At 36.3% G+C, this 19061-nt stretch overlaps 1 protein-coding gene across 4 annotated transcripts in view; it reads right to left on the reverse strand.

Moving 5' to 3' along the window:
• The window catches only part of FMN1 (formin 1), a 493911-nt gene that overhangs the window by 128051 nt on the left and 346799 nt on the right, over positions 1-19061 (reverse strand). For all 4 annotated transcript variants that reach the window (XM_069097659.1, XM_069097661.1, XM_069097662.1 and 1 more), the window contains 4 exons: positions 14747-14876; positions 12925-13071; positions 10960-11019; positions 8105-8225 (listed from right to left, as the gene is read on the reverse strand). In XM_069097659.1, the coding sequence (XP_068953760.1) occupies positions 8105-8225; positions 10960-11019; positions 12925-13071; positions 14747-14876 (458 nt within the window). The remainder of the gene's footprint in view (positions 1-8104; positions 8226-10959; positions 11020-12924; positions 13072-14746; positions 14877-19061) is intronic.

A 19061-nucleotide genomic window follows, 5' to 3' on the forward strand; every position in this document is an offset into this window, starting at 1 on the left:
TGCCTTCCTTCCTTCCTTCCTTCCTTCCTTCCTTCCTTCCTTCCTTCCTTCCTTCCTTCCTTCCATCTTTCCATCCTTCCTTCTTCCCTCCCTTCCTGCCTTTCTGTTTTCCCTTTAGTTCTGATTCTTCTTTCACAATATGACTAATGTGGAAATATGTTTGATATAATTATATATGTATAGCCTATATCAGATCACATGCCATATTAGGGAGGGGGAAAATTTAGAACTCAAAATCATATAACAGTGAATGTTGAAAACTAAAAAAATACAATAAAATAAAAAAGAACTTGAAAAATAAAGTATATGCATGTAGCAAATATAAATTAGTTATATTCTATAACATAACAAATTATCTTTTCTTATAAAAAAACACTTTCTTAAAGCAACTCAGCATTTTCTTTGAAGCAGTTAGTTTCTTTATTTTCTAAATTCTTTATGATACGCTTAGTACAAACCATTCATGTGACCACCTAATGCTGTGGAAATGTGAAAGCACAAGCAAGGCTAGTACTTTTTCTTCTTCACTGTAAATAATTTATCTTAAAACATAGGTGCACAAACACAAAGACACAGAATCACAAAGTCCATCATGCCCAACCCATATGTACTAACACCTCCTGACTATACAGGTAATTTAAAATTTTAATACTTACTTTCCTTTCTACTTCCCAAACATCACCTCTAAAAACTTTGTATCATGGAGTTTCTGTCTACTTGATAAGAAATATCTGATGTGCCTTGATGATTGCCACTGCCATTTCAAATTTTGTGCCCAGCTTCACAGCATAAGGTATCTAAGGGATAACTGCACTGCAGCCTTTCATTTGGACACTGGTTATCAAAAGACAAAATACAGGGGATGATTCTCTTTTGCCTAGCTTGGATTCTCCCTCTCCCCTGGCCAAATTTCCCCATTAAATGTTAGGAATATGTATGTTCACACACAGGGGATCTTTCCTCAGTCACCACCATGATGAAATCAATGGCTCATCTACAGGATTTTTTTAGATCAAGTTATTCAGTCAATTCTGAATCCACTTTTCACCCAAGTCTCATCTCTTGATTTTGTACATGGCTCTTACACTAGACTTTCCCAAATATACCATCTACTGATTTTTCTAGGCTACCATTCTAGTAACAGTAAATACTAAAGACTCATTTTAGCCTTGAGGAAGAAGCAAAAAAAATTTTTATACCAAAATTAGCTTTTGAAGCAGGAAATAGAAACTGGAACTGTGATTACTTTTGTATAGGGAGCTCCTGGGTTATAGGACACTTCCTCTACCAATTCAGTTAGAGTCACCTAGAGCAATGAAATGGAAGCTGACTTGTCTGTGGTCACACAGTCAATATGGATCAGAGGCTAGACTGGAATCCAGGTATTCCTGACACTGAGGTCAGCTCCATTCATAATGGCTGCCTCTTAATCATGTTAGAAATACTTGCTCAAATCAGTTAGCCATTAAGCATTTAGTAAGCACTTACTACATGCCAGATGCTATACTAAGTGCTGAGGATATGGAAAAAGCTAAAAGATAATCCCTGCTCTCAGAAATGACTATTTATCCAAATAATAGGTCATACTGGAGATGTTAAAAACCTAAGCTCCAAACTATATGAAAATAAACCACTATGTCTAGATGGGAAGAATTCTACAGGCACTCAAGGGTTAACTGGTAGAAATTTGGGTATGAATGAATAAACTGTCCCTATAAAGGACTCTTAGATTGCTATCAAGATTCTGTCCATAAGAAGATGCTATCCAGAAATAAAGAAGGGATAAGTTTCACTTCTTCATTGGGCAAACTGATGATCGCTAAACAAGCTTAAACTATTAGAGAAAAAGCAAAGTTGTTTATGCAAAGAGTGGTTGTGACTCAATCCACTAAGAGTAGCTGTGAAGGAGAATAAACAAATATGTTTTCGAGGGTGGGGTGGGGGAGGGTGGTAAAAACTTGGTCAAGATGTTCAGCAAACCTTTACAAGGTTACACAACAGATTAATTTCAAAACAGTAAGTTGCTGTTACATGTAGGGGGTGAGAAAGATGTTTTATCATGGATAGTAAACTGATTTAAAGACAAGATATCAAGGATAGGGATAAATGAATAGTTTCCTAGATGGAAGCATGTAAACAGTACTGTAATGGATCAGTGCTAGGACACGTGTGTGTGTGTGTGTGTGTGTTCACACTCAAGTGCTCACCCTTGAGTGGGGAAGATGGTTGACCTTACATTCCATTATGTTAAAGATCTATGATTCCATCAGTGTGGCTACTTCCTGCACAAATGCAAAATGTAACCATACTATACCATATTTAAACAATCATGAGTTTCTATGCCTGAAAAATTCATTATCCTGGGATCAATCTGGTGATAAGCCTCTCCAAAGATACTTTGACTGGTTTGCAGGTGTCATAAAATTCATTACCAGTTCCTTCCCTAGAGTTTCCCTAGATTTTTCTTTTTAATTGAGTTAGTAGGACCTAAAAGCGAAAGTCATATCAACAAGCATTTAACAAGTACCTTCTCTGTGCCAAGCACTGGGCTAAGAGGACATATGCTGGGGATATAAACAAAGGCAAAACAAAGCAAAAGAACAGATCCACCAAGACAGTCCCTGCTCTCTATGAACTCCCATAGAGGTCGTGGTCTAACTGGGGAAGACGACATACAAAGAACCAAGTACAAACATGACATAGACATAATAAATTGAAGACATTCAATAGAAGGCAGACATCAGCACCATAGGGGATTGAGAAAGGATTCTTGCAGAAGGATCTGTTTTTTTCTGGGACTTGAAGGGAGTCAGGGAAGCCAGGAGACAGAGATGAGGGAAAGCATTACACAAACAAGGAAGACGATGAAAATAATCAGGAGATGGAGTGTCACGAGTGACGAACAGCAAAGATCACATAGTATGGAGAAGAATAAGGTATAAGACACAACTGGAAATGTAGGATGGGACCAGGTTAAGAAGGAATTATTTGATCCTACAGATTATAGGGAGCCCCAAAAGTTTATTGAATGGGGAGAAGGGAAACATGGTCAGCTCAGCAATTTAGAAAGATCAATTGGACAGTCGAGTCTTGAGGTAGTGATATTTTTACTATCATGCCAGAACCTAGGGTAATTTAAACACTATACACATTTAATTAATCAGTCAATAAGCACTTATTAAAAATTTGCTATATTCCAGCTAAGTGGCACAGTGGATAGAACACTGGGCTTAGAATCAGGAAGACTTATCTTCCTTAGTTCAAATCCAGCCTCAGACACTTACACCAGACAAGTCACTTATTCCTATTTACCTCAGTTTCCTCATCTGTAAAATGAACTGGAGAAGGAAATGGCAAACCACTCCATCATCTTTGTCAAAAAGACACCAAATGAGGTCACAAAGAATTGGACATGACTGAAATGACTCAACAACAAAATATTCCAGGTACTAGCAAAGCATTTCATTCAAAGCAATTAAATGAAGGATTCTGATGCAAGGTTTTATAAATTGCCAGTCCTGTAACATAAAGGACCTTAGCAGAGATAGTTATGTATTCATAGAGAATTTCTACTTCCCCCTCGGTGGACCCTTGAGTGAGCACCAGGAAGTTTATTACTTAGGTCTATTTGCTGAAATAGACTGGTTGATTTACTGGCATTCCTTTGAAAAAAGGTAAACATGTTTTAGGTGTAAACTGAAAAATACTCAATTTATTAAATGAAATAAATGTTCTGTGATATGTTTGGGACTTTTTTATAGATATCTTTGAAAAGAAAAAAAAAGATATGATTCATTTTAACCATCGTCTCACTTTTGCTTTATCACTTTTGTTTTCTTTCTGTTACTGAAAGCATGATTATAAGACTACATTTGGGTTGTATATATGACATATTTGGGGGAAATTTGTAGCTTGTATGTAGACCAATATAGTATCTTAAAGATAAAGTACAGATCTTGTCATCAAATTTAAGGGAAGAGAAAATAGTATCAAAGTCCAATGAAAGACTACTATAGCCACAAAGGGGATAGTTAGGATTTCCATATAAAGACAGTCTAAAAAATGATATAATTCTTCATCCTGAAAAGATGTTGGTTGAAGCAGGACAAGATCAAAATATATAAAATTGTGGATAGGGTAAATATGATCACATCACTTTCCCATAAATGTGAGAAATCAGCCCCAAGTATTTCTTATTGGCACAGAAGAAAGGAAGTGGTTCAGACAAGTGTGAAGAAGTATCTGGAGAAAATGTCAACATACTTAGGCTAACCCATCCTAGAATAAGAATCCTATGTCATGAACAGGGCTCTCAATCAGACAGGTTTTAAGACCGAGGGCCCATAATGTGCACGAAGCAGTCTTATCCAGTCTTATTAACTCATTCCTTCTCAAAATGCTCTACTATGATTTTGACTAATTTCCTACCCTGCCCCTAGTTTTATACACAAAGGGCTCTCAATATATACTGCTGACTTATTTAGAAATTTTTTTTCCCTAACATGAGCTATTTTGAGTATGCCGGCTTCTCCAGGCTCTTCTGAGTAGTTTGCTCCCCCTGTGCCAATAAACAATGCTTGTTCCTCTGAAGTCATTTATTAAGACCTGTCATCTATGCAGCCAGAATGAACTTTTCATCAGCCAGAATAAAATACCACTGTAAGACTGTGATAAACAAATGTGGACTTTTAGAGGGGTTAACTAGCTTCCAAGTTGCTTACAGTCGTATTGGTGTTATTTTTGAATGTATAGAGGCACTAATATCCATAGAACAACTGTACTAACCCAATTGTTTTTCAATTATAACAAGTCCTATAAGGGAAACATGGCCAAGGGGTTTGTGTACATATGTGTGTGCGTGCGTATGTGTGTGTTTATGTAACAGAACAAGACTGAGAATCAAAGACTGTGGCTTTTAGTCTCAGCTCTTCTAGTCTGTGTTTTTCAGTGCTGCTTATTACATCTTTTATGCCTTTAGAGTTCTTATCTGAAAATAAAAGAAGTGCTTTCAAACTCCCTTCTAAAGGGAGTTTTAAGTAATGGCCAAAGGATGGATTCTAAATTCTTGGAATATAAAACACCAATGGCATTGGGAGGTGGAAATGTGTTTCTGGGCAACAATCCCACTCTGGATAGGAATAAGGTGGCATAAGAAAATAACTTCAGGCAGGACTGGGACCCTCCAAGCCAAAACTTCTACCTAATCTTACCTGCAATCATTTTTTTTAACAGATGGTAAGAGTGGTAACAGCTATGAATTCCTCTTAGTTCTTTCTTGTCATTTATCTCCTCCCAGACAAGCAAACACTTCCTTGCAAATTTGTATACTTCTGAAAAAGCTATACATTTATATATTCCATATTTATCTTCATTGTTTCACATTATTTACATATCTATGTTTTTCTTTTCAGATACTCTTCCTCACTCCCCTGCCTCCATCTCCTAAATTAGATTAAATATTCCTTAAAGGATGCAGGTGATCCCTTCAATTTTCTTTTCATCCTCTCACAGAAACTACCTAAAACTCTATATATAATTGGTGCTCATTTACCATACAGAGGACCGTAGAATTTAGTGCATGATATATTTTGGCTTGCAAAGCACAAGAAATCATCTAGCTCAATGCCCTCATTTTAGATAGTAAGAAATTGAATACAAGGACTTGCCCAAGGTACTATATACAGTAAAAAGCAGACTCATGATTTCAACCCAAGTTATGGCTCCAAATTCAAGAATCTTTCCACTGTTTACCTAATTTTCCTCATTGGTAAAAATGGGTATAATACTAGTACCTACCTCCTAGGCTTGAGATAATATTCATAAAACATTTTCCAGACCATAAAGCATTATCTAAATGCCAGTTATTATTATAATCAATAATACTGATACTTTGACTTATTAATAGCCATTGACAACATTTATGTTTGACCTGTGTGTGAATACTAATGAAGTTCAGTTTAAATCTTACAGCTAAGGTGTAACATTTATTCTAGCTAATGCTGTTCAAATTATTTACTTCTAAAGGACTGTGCCTGCTTAGAGAATTAGGACCTGGTGCTTCTTGGGATTTTCTAATCACATCTGGTTTAGCTTTAGATATTTTCTGGGGTTTTGCCAGCAGCCACGACACTTTAATGGCTACAATAAACCTCAGAACCTCATCAAATCTTTGCTGTATGTGTGAAAATTATGTCCTCTTCAATTAAACATTTAATCTGAGCTCAAGTCGAGGTCTTATCGACAGGGAGGTTAAACCTGAAAGGGAATGTTATATTAAACAAACCCACCATGACTTTGGACAGTCTGCCCAGATGTTAGAGAAAAAGAAATTCATTATAGAATCAATGGTTCATATTTTCTTTATGTAGTTACAGGGTATCTTTTTATCTTAAAAAAATGGCATCTCTACAGATTTTTGTTTAAGATCTCAATGTGTGTAGTGGGGAGGGATACACTGGTTTTAACATGTCTTTTTTAGTGTTTAAAATCCTTTGGTATAGCCCAATACAAAAAAGAAAAAAACAATGGAAACAATATCTCCAGCTTTCTCCGTGAGGTCACTAAACCAAAGCTGGAGGGCCCCCATCATTTCCTTACAATCAACTAAGAAAAGTGTCAGCCAGTCAATAAGTGATTCTCAACTAGACCCCTGTGTTTCCCTGGAGGAAACAAAATAAATCAAAGTAGGGAGTTCCAGTGGAAACCACCACCTTCCTACTCTCTTCCCCGGCACCCTCCTGCTTCTGACTTTGCAATTTATCATCAGAATCATAGGGATGTCAAAGAGAAGCAGTGGAGGCAGGAAGACTGAACGAGGCAGCCCCGGATGGCAAGTTAGAGAAGAGGAAAGATCAAACGGAGATCAGGTTTCCACACAAAGGACTACATGAGAGGGCAGGCCAAGGGTTTTACAGGGGCCAAGAGATGAGAAGAGATAGAGCACTCTTGGATGGCTCTATTGAATAAACAAGCACTGATCTTGCCCTACCATTGCTGACCTTTGCAGCTGTCTTGAAGGTAGATTCAGCCATTGCAAAGGGGAAGGATAAATTGCTATATGATGGCTTTCTCTGTTTTACTACAATAAGAAATTGAGCTGTAAGGTCAACTTGGAAGAAGACAACACACACCATCAGGTCTTAAGGAATTAGGAAGAGAAGTGCAAAATGACAAGTTCCTATATTACATTTCTAAATGAACTGCCCATTTAGTCAAATTCACTCCTCCAACTATATCAAAAGAGGAGGGAACTCACATGTTTCTTTAATAAAATTTACAAGATATAAGTATTTGCTTGTCACCACCTCACTTATTTAGACAAGTTTTATGCCTAAAGTCAAAATAAATGGTTATTCCTGCATCCGGGAAATGATTATCCTTTTTTTATTTCAAATTTCAAGCTGTGACTAGTCAAAGAGTTAAGTTTCTGAGCTCTCTCTTACAATAAACATTTTTAAAAATGTTTATTTTATATCTCAGCGTAAAAATTTTCCTAGCTGAAGCTTTTCATTTCCTCAAACTCCTCCTTTGGCATGCAGAGCTCCATTTCCACATTAACACTCTTCCTAAGTCCTCCTTAGAGCTCCTCGGTTGTACTTATACCAGCATTGAGGCATCTTTATGTTCTTGGGCAAAAGGATGTCTCCACAGTTAAAACTTAAGTCTCTGGAAATGCCAGAGGAAAATTCCTGCCTAAGGAAAGCATTATTTTCACCTTTTAAAAAAGAAAATTGCGGGGGGGATGGGGGATGTACATGTCTTCCATTTTATATTGAATTATTTCAAAATCTGAAATAAGCAGAAATAGAATGTGAAAAGAAATATGGTTGACTTCCTGTACTTTGCCATAGCGATCCCACCTCATTTTACACAAGAATCAAGGATGAACATTTACATTTGTGTGTATGTAGAAAAAGTGTACAGTATGAAAATAACCTAAAAACTTTAAACCTAGTACATTAAAAAAATAGAGAGAAATGGAAATTTTCATAAGGATTGCAGAATGCTGTGACAGCCATACATTAACATATACCAACCAGTAAACAATTCTGTGTCTAAAAAATGCTCTCAATTATTTTCATAACAATGGAAAAATGCCCATTACCTTCCAGTTGTCTCTTCAGCTTTCTCAAGTCTTTAATGAGGTCTTCAAACTTGACTTGGGCAGCCAGAAAAAAATCCTGTGGCTCAGGGAGAGGAAAAACACTCTTCTCTGTTCCTGCCTCCTAAAAAAAAAATGTATACACAGAGAGAGAATAAGTAAAGCACAATCCCTTAGCTTTACTTGTAGTTAGAATCTCAAAAGGGTAATACTGATGGGAAAAAAAGATTTTTTTATAGTATTAGAATAATAATCATAATGTTTTAACCTTTCTAGATATGAACTATGTTTCCTCTCTGTCTACTTTACTTTCCTCCAGAATATGATTTTGGTCTTGTTGGCTCTGTGAATCTACAGATCAAAAAGAAAATTGTTATGTATATCTTGATCTTGGAAACTCTATTCTTAGGGATAAAGAATTAGGCATGTGAAGGCAGCTCAAATTTAAAGTTTGAGTTCTTCATGCTGACAGTTAAGGTATCATAGGAGTATCTTAAATAAGTAGCTTAGAAACTCAATGGATAAGGATACACATAAAACTCATGAACTTAGTTGTATGCTTAGAGTGAATTCTGAAATATACAATAATCTTTCTACAATTCTACAAACAACTTCATTCAGTTGCTTGATTTCCCATTATGATATAAAATTCCAATTAGGCACATTTTTGCATTTGGATCAAAATAACTAAAAGGCTTTTCCAAATGTTGTTGGACTCATCCAAAGAAAAGTTTACTGAAGGCATATGTGGACAAAGTTTTCATTAACTTTATAACACTCGCCCTATTGAAGGATGCCTCTGAATAGAGGAACAAAGGTGAAAACATTTTGAGAGGCCACCATCTCAAGAATATTGTGAAAGGAGTCTTTTGTGTTACAAATCAGCTGATTCTCAACTGTGCTTTCCTTATGACAAACTGTGGTTTGTCCTCTTCAAACCATATCAGCCAAAAACTCGTGTCTTGGTTGTAATACCAATTTCAAATATGGTGTTGACATTTCACAACCCAGTCCAAGAAAGGCTCTGCTCTCTAAAAGATTACCCATTTGGTAATTCAATTTTGCTTCATTCTACATCTCCTGTTACTCAAAACTTTATTAAAAGACCTAGACACACAAGGAGTTTAGGAATCTTCTACCTCTCCCTTGCTGCTTCATCATTATTCAAGAACCCCACTATCTTATGAGTAGCTATCAGGTAATAGAGGAGGAAGGTTTTGCTCTTAAAGTCAATCACTTTTATCTACTTTAAAAGTCTCATTTTTTTCATGAATTTTGGGTCTTCCTTTTTATGGCACCCCTACAGTTATTATTATAGCTAGGTGGCATGGTTGATAGAGTACTGGTCCTAGAGTCAGGAAGACACATCTTCCCGAGTTCAGATATGGCCTCAGACACTTACTAGCTGTATGATCCTGGGCATGTCATTTAACTGTATTTCCTGATCTATAAAATGAGATGGAGAAGGAAGTGTCAAACCACTCCAGTATGTTTGCCATGAAGATTTGGACATGACTGAAAACCACTAAACAACACAGTTATCATTATTATTTTTGTCAATAATAGTAATTTCCTCTCATTAAGTCCTCACATGCCTTATCATGGTACAGAATTGGTTTTAGCTTCTCAAAAGCTATCCAATTAAATGTGAGTGAGCTTTGAGAGGTCCTATTGAGATGTTGAGGCTTTGATTATAGATCCAGTAATGGCCTGAGTATCTGTCACCTAAGGATGAGCAGATAAGTATAAAGAGACATTTTATCATCAAGAAATTGGTCCCTGAGACTTTTTTTTTAATTTTTAAAATTTCTATACTAACTTTTGAACTTCACTAAGGCAGTGGAGGAGGGGAGACATCGATATTATTGAAATCACAAACCATTTATTTATTTATGGGGGTCAGTATTAGAATAATACTGGATGAGCCACTAGACTTGGAGTTGAAGAGACCTATATGATTTTGGGTGAATTATTTAATCTCTCTCTCTTTTTTTTTTTTGCTTTTTTTTGGAGGTCAACTGGGGTTAAGTGCTCTATTTAATCTTTCTTAACCTCAGTTTCCTCACTGGTAAAATGAGGAATTTGGACTTGATGGCCTCCCATATCACTTCTGGCTCTAAAGATATGATTCTATAATTTATTTAAGAAATAGCAGGAAGAATGATAATAGCTAGCTCTTTAAGGTTTTCAATATGCTTTACAAATATAAATATGGCATTTTCTTGTCCAAGAGATTAAGGCAAACAGAGGTTAAGTGATTTGCCCAGGATCACACAGCTAGTAAATGTCTGAGGCCAAATTTGAACTCAGGTCTTCCTGACTCTAGGCCCAGTGTTCTATATACTGAGTCACCTAGCTGCCTCCTCCCAAGTATTAACTGTTATTATGACTATAAATGGATAATCAAGCAATATGATTGTCAATATTTCCCTGCCATATTTTCCCACGCAAGCTACTACATTTCTTGAATACCTACATCACCGTTTGTTCCTCTCCACAGTCTTTTTGGGAAATATAACTGAGTGGCTAGACTTGGCATGCTATAGTCCACAGGGTCACAAAAAATTGGACATGAATGAACAACTGAACAACAATAACAAGGTTTGAAATGCCCTTCCCTCAAACCAGTCACAAACAAGCACCACGGATAAAAGGTCTGCCATTGTAATGACTTGGTTTTTCAGCATCTGAATAGACATCACAGCATCCTGTTTTAGAAATACGACTTCTCTGACTCCATCTAGATCTTTCTAGAGAAAAATCCTGGGTATAGTAGAAGAAGGCATGAGATCACTTCTAGACTTTCTTGAAAAACATCATCAATAACATGTTTTTCTCTTGTCATTTGCTGTGCTTACCAAGTCATAATGGCGTAGATAATATTTCACAACGTAGTCTACTAGATTAATTCCATTATCCTAAGGAAATAAAAGAAAAATAAAGTCATTCACACTTTTAAAATAATTTGATTTACATGTTTCCATATATTCAGTGAAAGGATGAGGTTCAGGTGCCTAATTCTAAGTGTATTAATTCAAATTGACTTATACCATATTCTCCTTTTTCCTCAAGCCTAGCCCCTATACCTCCACTGTTATGCCTCAGTTTTCTATCCATACTATTGAAACAAACTTGTTCCTGACAGGATGTATCATGGGAATGAAAGAGATGATGAGAGAAAGCAAAGTATTTCCATGATATGAATAAAGCCTTTGTTAAGTATTATGTGCAATGATAGAGGAGAAATTGGATTTAGAGACAAATCACCTAGATTCAAATTCTAAATCAGATATTTACTCCCTGGGTGACCCTTGGCAAAGTCATTATCTCTCTGAGACTCAGTTTCCTTATCTGTAAAAGACGCAAGGTGAAGCTATGGGCTATCAAGATCTCTTTAGGTTCTAAAACTTTTATCTATCTATAGTTGTCGGGGCAATGATTAAAGAGACTCAAAGGATTTCCACTGGGACAGGTAGGTGATACAGTAGACAGAGCACTGTGTCTGGAGTCAGGAAGACTTGAGTTCAAATCCAGACTCATACAGTTGTGTGACCCTGGGCAAGATTGCCTTAGTTTTCCCATATATAAAATGGGGATAATAACAGCACCTATCTTCCACAGTTTTTGTAAAGATTAGATGAAATAATTGTAAAACACTTAGCACAGTACATAAGCATTACATAAATGTTAGCTATTATTTATTTTTTTTTTAATGCTGTGAGTGGAGAGGGAATGGAAAAGTGAAAAGAAGACCCAAGCAGAATAGAAAAGTTTTCTATTCCATCCCCCACCATCCCCACCACCAACTTTTTCATCTCGACAGAGAGGAGAGAGGGGCACAGGCACAACGTAGGAGTACTTGTAATGGCGTGAAAAAAGGCTTAAAAGGAACACCATGTCATTTTATGACCCTAGGAGGCCAGAAGAGAGCAGGCCCTCCCACAAGGCAGCCTTTGTGTCCTGTTCACATGGGTCCAATTCTAATTTGCCTGTGTGCCTTCTCTCACCTCCCCCCAACATCCTTGGGACTCCAAGGTATAGGCTGGTGGCTCCTAAAGAACCAGCTCTGCAGGGGTGTGGAGCCAACTGATAATCAGGCTCAGGGTCTGTGACAGTAGGTAGACTCCAGCCCAATTGTTGCAGTTAGCTAAAAAGCAATTCAAATGCACAGTTATAATGATGATTCCTCATTGCTGCCATTCAGGAAAGAATAGATTACATGTAGCCAACTCCAGGTTCCACTAGGCTGGTGTTTCACATGACAGATGGGATGATGGGTTATTTGTTTCACATCCTCCTCATCGCTCCTGAAATTCAGCTCCTAATTAGCTCATTGAAACAATCGATAGACAGACTGAAATAAAGTAGTGCTGGACTCTTCCATAGAGACGGGAGCTAATTGTTCCATAGGAAAAACTACCTTGTCTTGGGAAACAAAAGGAAAGCAAAAGCAAGCCAAAAAAAAAAAAAAAGTACATGAATCTTTACAGACAAGTCAGGGAGAATGATGTAATATTTCAAAATAAATTATTTTAATTAAAAGAATATCAGAAGCAATGTGGCATACTGGATAGACAGCTGGACTCACAGTTCAAGAAAACCTGGGTTCAAGTCTCATCTCCAGCACATAATGACTTTGTGACCCTGAGCAAGTAACTTAACCTCTTATTGCTCTGGTCACCTCTCTATGATTGTACATTACAGAGAGGGTGATAACTTCTATTAGTATAGGGAGTTTTCTCATTCAAGAGTACCTAGTTATTAAATGGGTAAAGAGAGAAAATGGCTGATGTCCATTATACCAGAATGAATAGATACTTAACCCGACTTTTGACATCCTTGAGTTTGGGCAGAATTTCCAGGCTATATCCATCTGCCTGACCCCGAGTCCTGTTTCCTCCATTCATATAGTTCCCAAAAGCCAGAATCAAGGCTAAAATATCCTTTACACTCTTCATGTCTAGTAAGCCCTGTAAAAGTAAATACCAAGTTATGATTTGTCTTACATTCCAAATGATAATGCAGCTGATGTGTGACAGTAGGCAATAAGGTTGTCGGTGATCTAAAAACATATTTTCCTCAGTTTTCCCAGAAATGCCCATAAACTACTGCTTTTTATTCACAAAATTAATTATAAGTACTGCATATTTTATACTATTAAAGATTAATTGGAGTAACCATGATCTCTTGGAACCTACTGAGGCTTGAAAAAAAACCTAAACACACACCTTTAATAGTCTTTACATTTTTTTCAAGTTTGACTTATTTAGGTTTATTCCTTGATGAGTTCAGTATAGAAAGGAATTTAAAGCCACTTAAGAATCTATTTGGAAAATAGGCAATTCATATATATACAGTTCAATTATAGTCAGTATAGTACAAACAGTAAGACTTTTCTCCTTTCTAAATCAATATAAAATTAAGAGGACAGCCACTTTGAAAGCAACCTAAGGCCATGTACTGGGATTTACTATGTGCTTGCTGATGAGTCCATAAACTTTTACAATTTAAAACTGTTCAAGGTTTCCTTCAGATCCCCATCTCATTTTGGTTTTCTTCTTATTCTTGTTACTCAAATGAAAAAAAAATTCGAGAACTTATTTCTTCCTTATGGTCTCAGATGGATAGAAATCCATTTCAGTGCAAAGATGAAATATTTTTTGTTTTGTTTTAAATTACCTTCAATCTTTTCCTCTTCTCTAGAGTGGTACTAAAGGAGTTCATTATAATATGGTAATATTTATCGTTTCTTTATTGAAAACATCTAATATTTTGGTTAAAAAAATCCAAGCCTATGACCACTTGAGAACTGATTAAGTATCAAGTCATTCTTGGAAAATAATTGTGTTCTTATGGCAATGGATCTTTGAAAGAAAATGGGGAAATGAAACCTTTTAAGCCTTGTGCTGAACCCCAAAGTATTTTAACATGTGTGGTATAGCTAGGGCTATGAATATTGGGACTCTTGGAGTAGGGAGAGTATTACCCCATTTGGTGACACCCATTTGGAATCTCTCCTTGTAGGCCTGCAGCAGGGGCCTGATCATACAAAACTCCTGTAAATGGTCCAAAGATACAGTCAAGAAAAATAAATACTGAGAAGCTCTTTAACTCACAGTCACCCCCATATTCTTATTTATTTATTTGCATTTTAAGTCTTTAGGATCCATCTTGTCTTCCAAATTGGATGAGACCCAGATGATTAATCTCATGGATCCAATGCCAATATTTTTCTCATTTAAACTACCCAGGAAATATTCTACCTCAGAAGGTTGTTTTGATGAAGAAGACAATGTATTTAAAGTGCTTTTCAGTGTGTATAAAACACTATGAAAACCCATATACATGCCAGTTATTATTATCATCATTATTACTATTACCAAGTGCTAGAACTATGATAAAATGATTTTGTTTTAAATATAATTTGTTTGGAAAAGCCAGTGTTTAGATCCGGGGGCGTAGATGTTCTTCTATCCCCACCCCACTTCCACCCAGCAAAAAAAAAAAAAAAGGTAGAAAATAATGAAATCCCTACTTTAGACGTCTTTGAAAAACCTAGAATCCTATGGCAGAAATGCTCTCTGGAGAACATTCTATCTATCCCCTTGTCTTGGAGTATCATCTTAAATTAGGTAATGAACACACCTTTGAAGCCCGTGTAATGATCTCCACCTTTCGATGAACAGAGGTAATGCCTTCAGAAAAAACTGATCTGAAGATTATACACTGGGCACGTTCAGCAAAATTTGGAATCTGGGCTAATTCATATAAGAATCTGTGGAAATAAGAAAGAATTACATGGAAACAGATATATTCAGGAAAATTAAATATCAGAAACAAAATGGAAAGGAGCTAGCCTTAGAGTTTTCTTTATTTGAGGAAGAACTACTTGTGGTATAAATTTAAGTACTTTAAATTCAACACCTACAAAAGATGTTGGATGAGACAATCTAAGAACTTACAGAAGTCCCACCACATGGCAGAAATGACTCTGTGACAAGAAATTGAGGGTCAAGGAGTTCAGTTTCCAGTCAGTTGCTTGCTTGTTATTTGACATAGTAGATAGCAATGGAGTCACGAAAACCTGAAATTAGGGTGACTCTGGACAAGTGACTTCACTGTTATCTGCCTCAGTTTCCTCATCTGTAAAATGGGTATAATAATAGCACTTACTTTCCAAGGTCGTTGTGAGGATAAAATGAGATATTTGTAAAGTGCTTTGTAAACCTTAATATCTAGCTACTAGTTATAAATATGGTTCACATACAACCTTATTTTTTTTTTTTTGCATTGCAGATCCAGCCTCTATTAAAAAAAAGTTAGCTTACTTAATGGAGATTCCCTGAAGATACGTCTATGTATACATGTATATGCATATGTCTACATATATATGTATGTATTATATGTATATATGTGTGTGTGTATATATATACACACACACATATATGCCTGCATTATTAGGTAGCAAACTCCATGATGGTAGTAAAACTTATCTTTTCATCTTCTCTGATGCCCACAACAGTATGCTGGGTAGGTACTTAATAAATATTCATTGAATTGATCTTAAGCATTTTAGCATCAGAAAAGTTGTTGCCTAAAACCACAACCACTGGTCTCTATTGTCATATTTGGTTTGCTCCAAAAGAGCAAATAGTGCAAGTGCCTATTTTTATTTTTAGTAATAGAAATTATGCATGGTAACTCCCTTCTTCAAAATATCCATTCTAGCTGTGTTTATAAGGTTAAGTGACATACAGAATTCAGGGCCAGGAAAAAGCAAGTAGACTGTATGGAGTCGTGGAAAGAGCTGATTGACTTGAGGACCTAGATTCTTGACCCAGCTCTGTTACCATGTGATTTTAAGCAAATGTCAGTTCTCTAGGTCTTGTCTCTCTATCTGTAAAGTTAGAATGTGGACTGGAGTAATAGAAGGGGAGTTGGATTTATTGTCAGAAGACTTGGGTTTAAAATCTGGCTCTGATACTTGTATAATGTAGAGCAAGTCATTTAACCTCTCTTGTTCTCAGTTTCCCCATCTGTAAAATAAGGAGGTTAGAATAAATGATCTCTAATGTTACTTCTAGCCTTAAATCTGTAGGACAGGTATCAGATGGCAGAGTGGAAAGAATGCTGGACATGGGAGTTAGAAAGAATTGAGTTCAAATCTTGTCTTTGATATTTCCCAACTTTGAAACCCTGGGCAAGTCACTTAGCCTGTGTCAGCCTCAGTTTCTTTGTCTTTAAAATGGGGATAACTGTACCTACTTTAGAGGGTTGTTGTGAGAATCAAGTGAAATAACACATATAAAGTACTTTGAAAGCCTAGTACTATATTAGTTAATTTTACTATTAATTAGTATCAAGGTACCTTTTAACAATATATAACTTTTATAATTTAGATTAGTGGTCTATATCGATTAAATCACTTGATAACTGCTCAGACCTTCACTTTACCCTACATGTGTTGACAAAGTATAAAGAAAACACTAATAACAGATCCCAACAGACAGCTAAATGTGGGGACTGATCTACACAGTAACTCACTGTCTGAGGTCAGGCATTGTTGGTCTTTGCAGACTTAGGCTGGAATAGCTGACAAGTTCTCCAGGCCAATAATCAGAGTAAGGGGCATAAATTAATATGAAAGGAAACAGCTGGCCATGACCTCAGCAAAGGAGAGAATCCACACACTCAGCTATTAATTTGATTTTGGAATTGAGATGATGACTAACTGGTATTTCTGAAGGTCTTCATGGACCCATAGCACTATTTCCTTGAGGTTTCTGCAGTCTGACATAAAGAGCACTTTTACACAGGAGTAAAATTGGAAGGCTTTTTACTTCTGTACCCGAAGAAGTTTATTTGGCTCACACTTTATAATCCCTCTACTTCTGGAGATATTTACACTTGAATAAACTAATAATAATCAACTGCTTTTCCATACTTAGTCCTTCATTCATGTCAAATTCTTTCATTTGAGACATTAATTGCTTCAGCAAAGGGAGTCCATAGGAGGAAAAGAGTCCTTCTTCAAAATCCTTATAACCTCTGGTCATTAGACTGAATGACAAGGAAAAATATGGTGGGAAAGGAAAATGTTCAACAATAGGGCTTCATAAGATCACTGGATTTAAAGACGGAAGCAACCTTAGAAATCTTCTAGGACAATCCATCCTTTTATAGTTGAGTAAATTGAGACCCCAGAAGTGAAAGGCTCTTGTCCTCTTCCCATACCTTCAGGAATCCAACTCCTACTAGCAAATTGTGTGTCTGATTAGATAAATGGACCTCATCTAAAACCTTTCAAAGAGGCTGTTCCTGGTTAAAATTGAGCAACTACAAAGCAAATATATTTTAATGATGTCCATATCGTATTCCTTTAGATAAATGTGGTGAGTCTGTGGTGTATTCCTCTTGCAAATACTAATCAAATTTAAGGAGACTAATTATCAATACTTGTTCCACCAACCCAACTATTCCATGCTCTCATTTATTATCTCTTTGCTGATGAGATCACTAGGGACTATGAGAACATTTATTTACTCTGTTGGTACACAAAGTAGTGTCCTTGTTAATGGTTGGTCACTGTGCTTTAGCAACTATACAGAAATTTATTTCTCTGGGTGCATAGCTACATGCAGAAAAAAAAAAAACCTAGGAAGTTACCTTTCTCTTTATTTCCTGACAGAGTGTCTGTCTCCCTGAGTCATTTCCCCCCTTCCTCAATAACAGTTCCAAGTCCTATACCTTATAGCAGGGCTCCTTAAACTGGGGTCTATGAACTTGTTTGTGCAGGTAAGTATTGCAAAAGATAGAACATAAGGGCTTGAAGTAAAACAAAACAAAACAAACAAAAAAAAACCCTGAGTTTAAATTCTGTCACAGATACTTGCTAACTGTGTGATTGTGGGCAAATTCCTTAATTTCTCTGTACCTCAATTTCCTCATCTGTAAAATGGGCATAATAATAGTACCTAACTCATAGAACTCTTGTAAGGATGAAATGAGTTGACATATGTAAGGTGCTTTGAAAACCTTAAATTACTATGTAAATATTAGCTATTATTATTTTTCATTATTTTGATAACAACTTAGATATAATCATTTTTACTTGTAATTCTTTTATTTAATGAAATTAAAAATATTATTCTGAGAAGGGTTCCATAGTATTAGACTACCAAATAGCTCAATGACATGAAATTGTGTTTTCTGTCCTAAAGTTGATTTTTTTTCTGTTCTAAGGATTTTTTTCCCTATCAAAGAACTTGGAACAACTGAAAGATGCCCTTGAATTTACAAAAATAATTACAAAGAAACGGACTTTTCAACACAACTAGAGGGCAATATGAATAAAGGAAAACTTACACATTTTTCCAGGAATTTTTTTCTGGGTCTGTACACACAGAAGGGACTAGGACCTACTATCTGGATTGGCCACATGTGTAAGAGAGAGGTTTAGGTACTTTCAAATTAATTTTGATTAATGGGAGAAATATGCTACTATGAAACCAACTGGAGACTATCTTCTTAAGACATCCTCTCCCATCCCCAGCTGTCTTCTCTCCATCCAGAGCTATACCCCTATATTTAGTGATATTAAGGTAGCTATCTTGCTGTTCATGCCCACTGGAACTTTGCAAGTTTGACAAGGCAGAACTATGTTGTATTAGAAGATGGAGATTGCTCTGCTTTCTTCTCGTCACATAAACAACATCAGACACCCCCGAAATCATAATGAGAAACACAAGCCTAACATTTGAATGGTACTTTGCAGTATAGCCAGATAAGAACTGAGGTTTTCTCTTAGAAGAGGGTCTGAAAGCAACCTGGGCAAGTTCCTGTGACACTGAACCAAATCAGAGTTTGTAAAGTGCTAAGATGCTGTGACTCCCTTCTCTTTTATTAGGAAAGAGGCAAAATGTGTTGAAGTCTTGTCTTTTCAACTAGGCCACAAATGCCT

The sequence above is a fragment of the Petaurus breviceps genome, unplaced genomic scaffold, assembly GCF_028583685.1.
Source record: "Petaurus breviceps papuanus isolate PSGF00001 unplaced genomic scaffold, PetGlider_PUasm1.0 37, whole genome shotgun sequence".
In the NCBI taxonomy this organism is placed as follows: domain Eukaryota; kingdom Metazoa; phylum Chordata; class Mammalia; order Diprotodontia; family Petauridae; genus Petaurus; species Petaurus breviceps.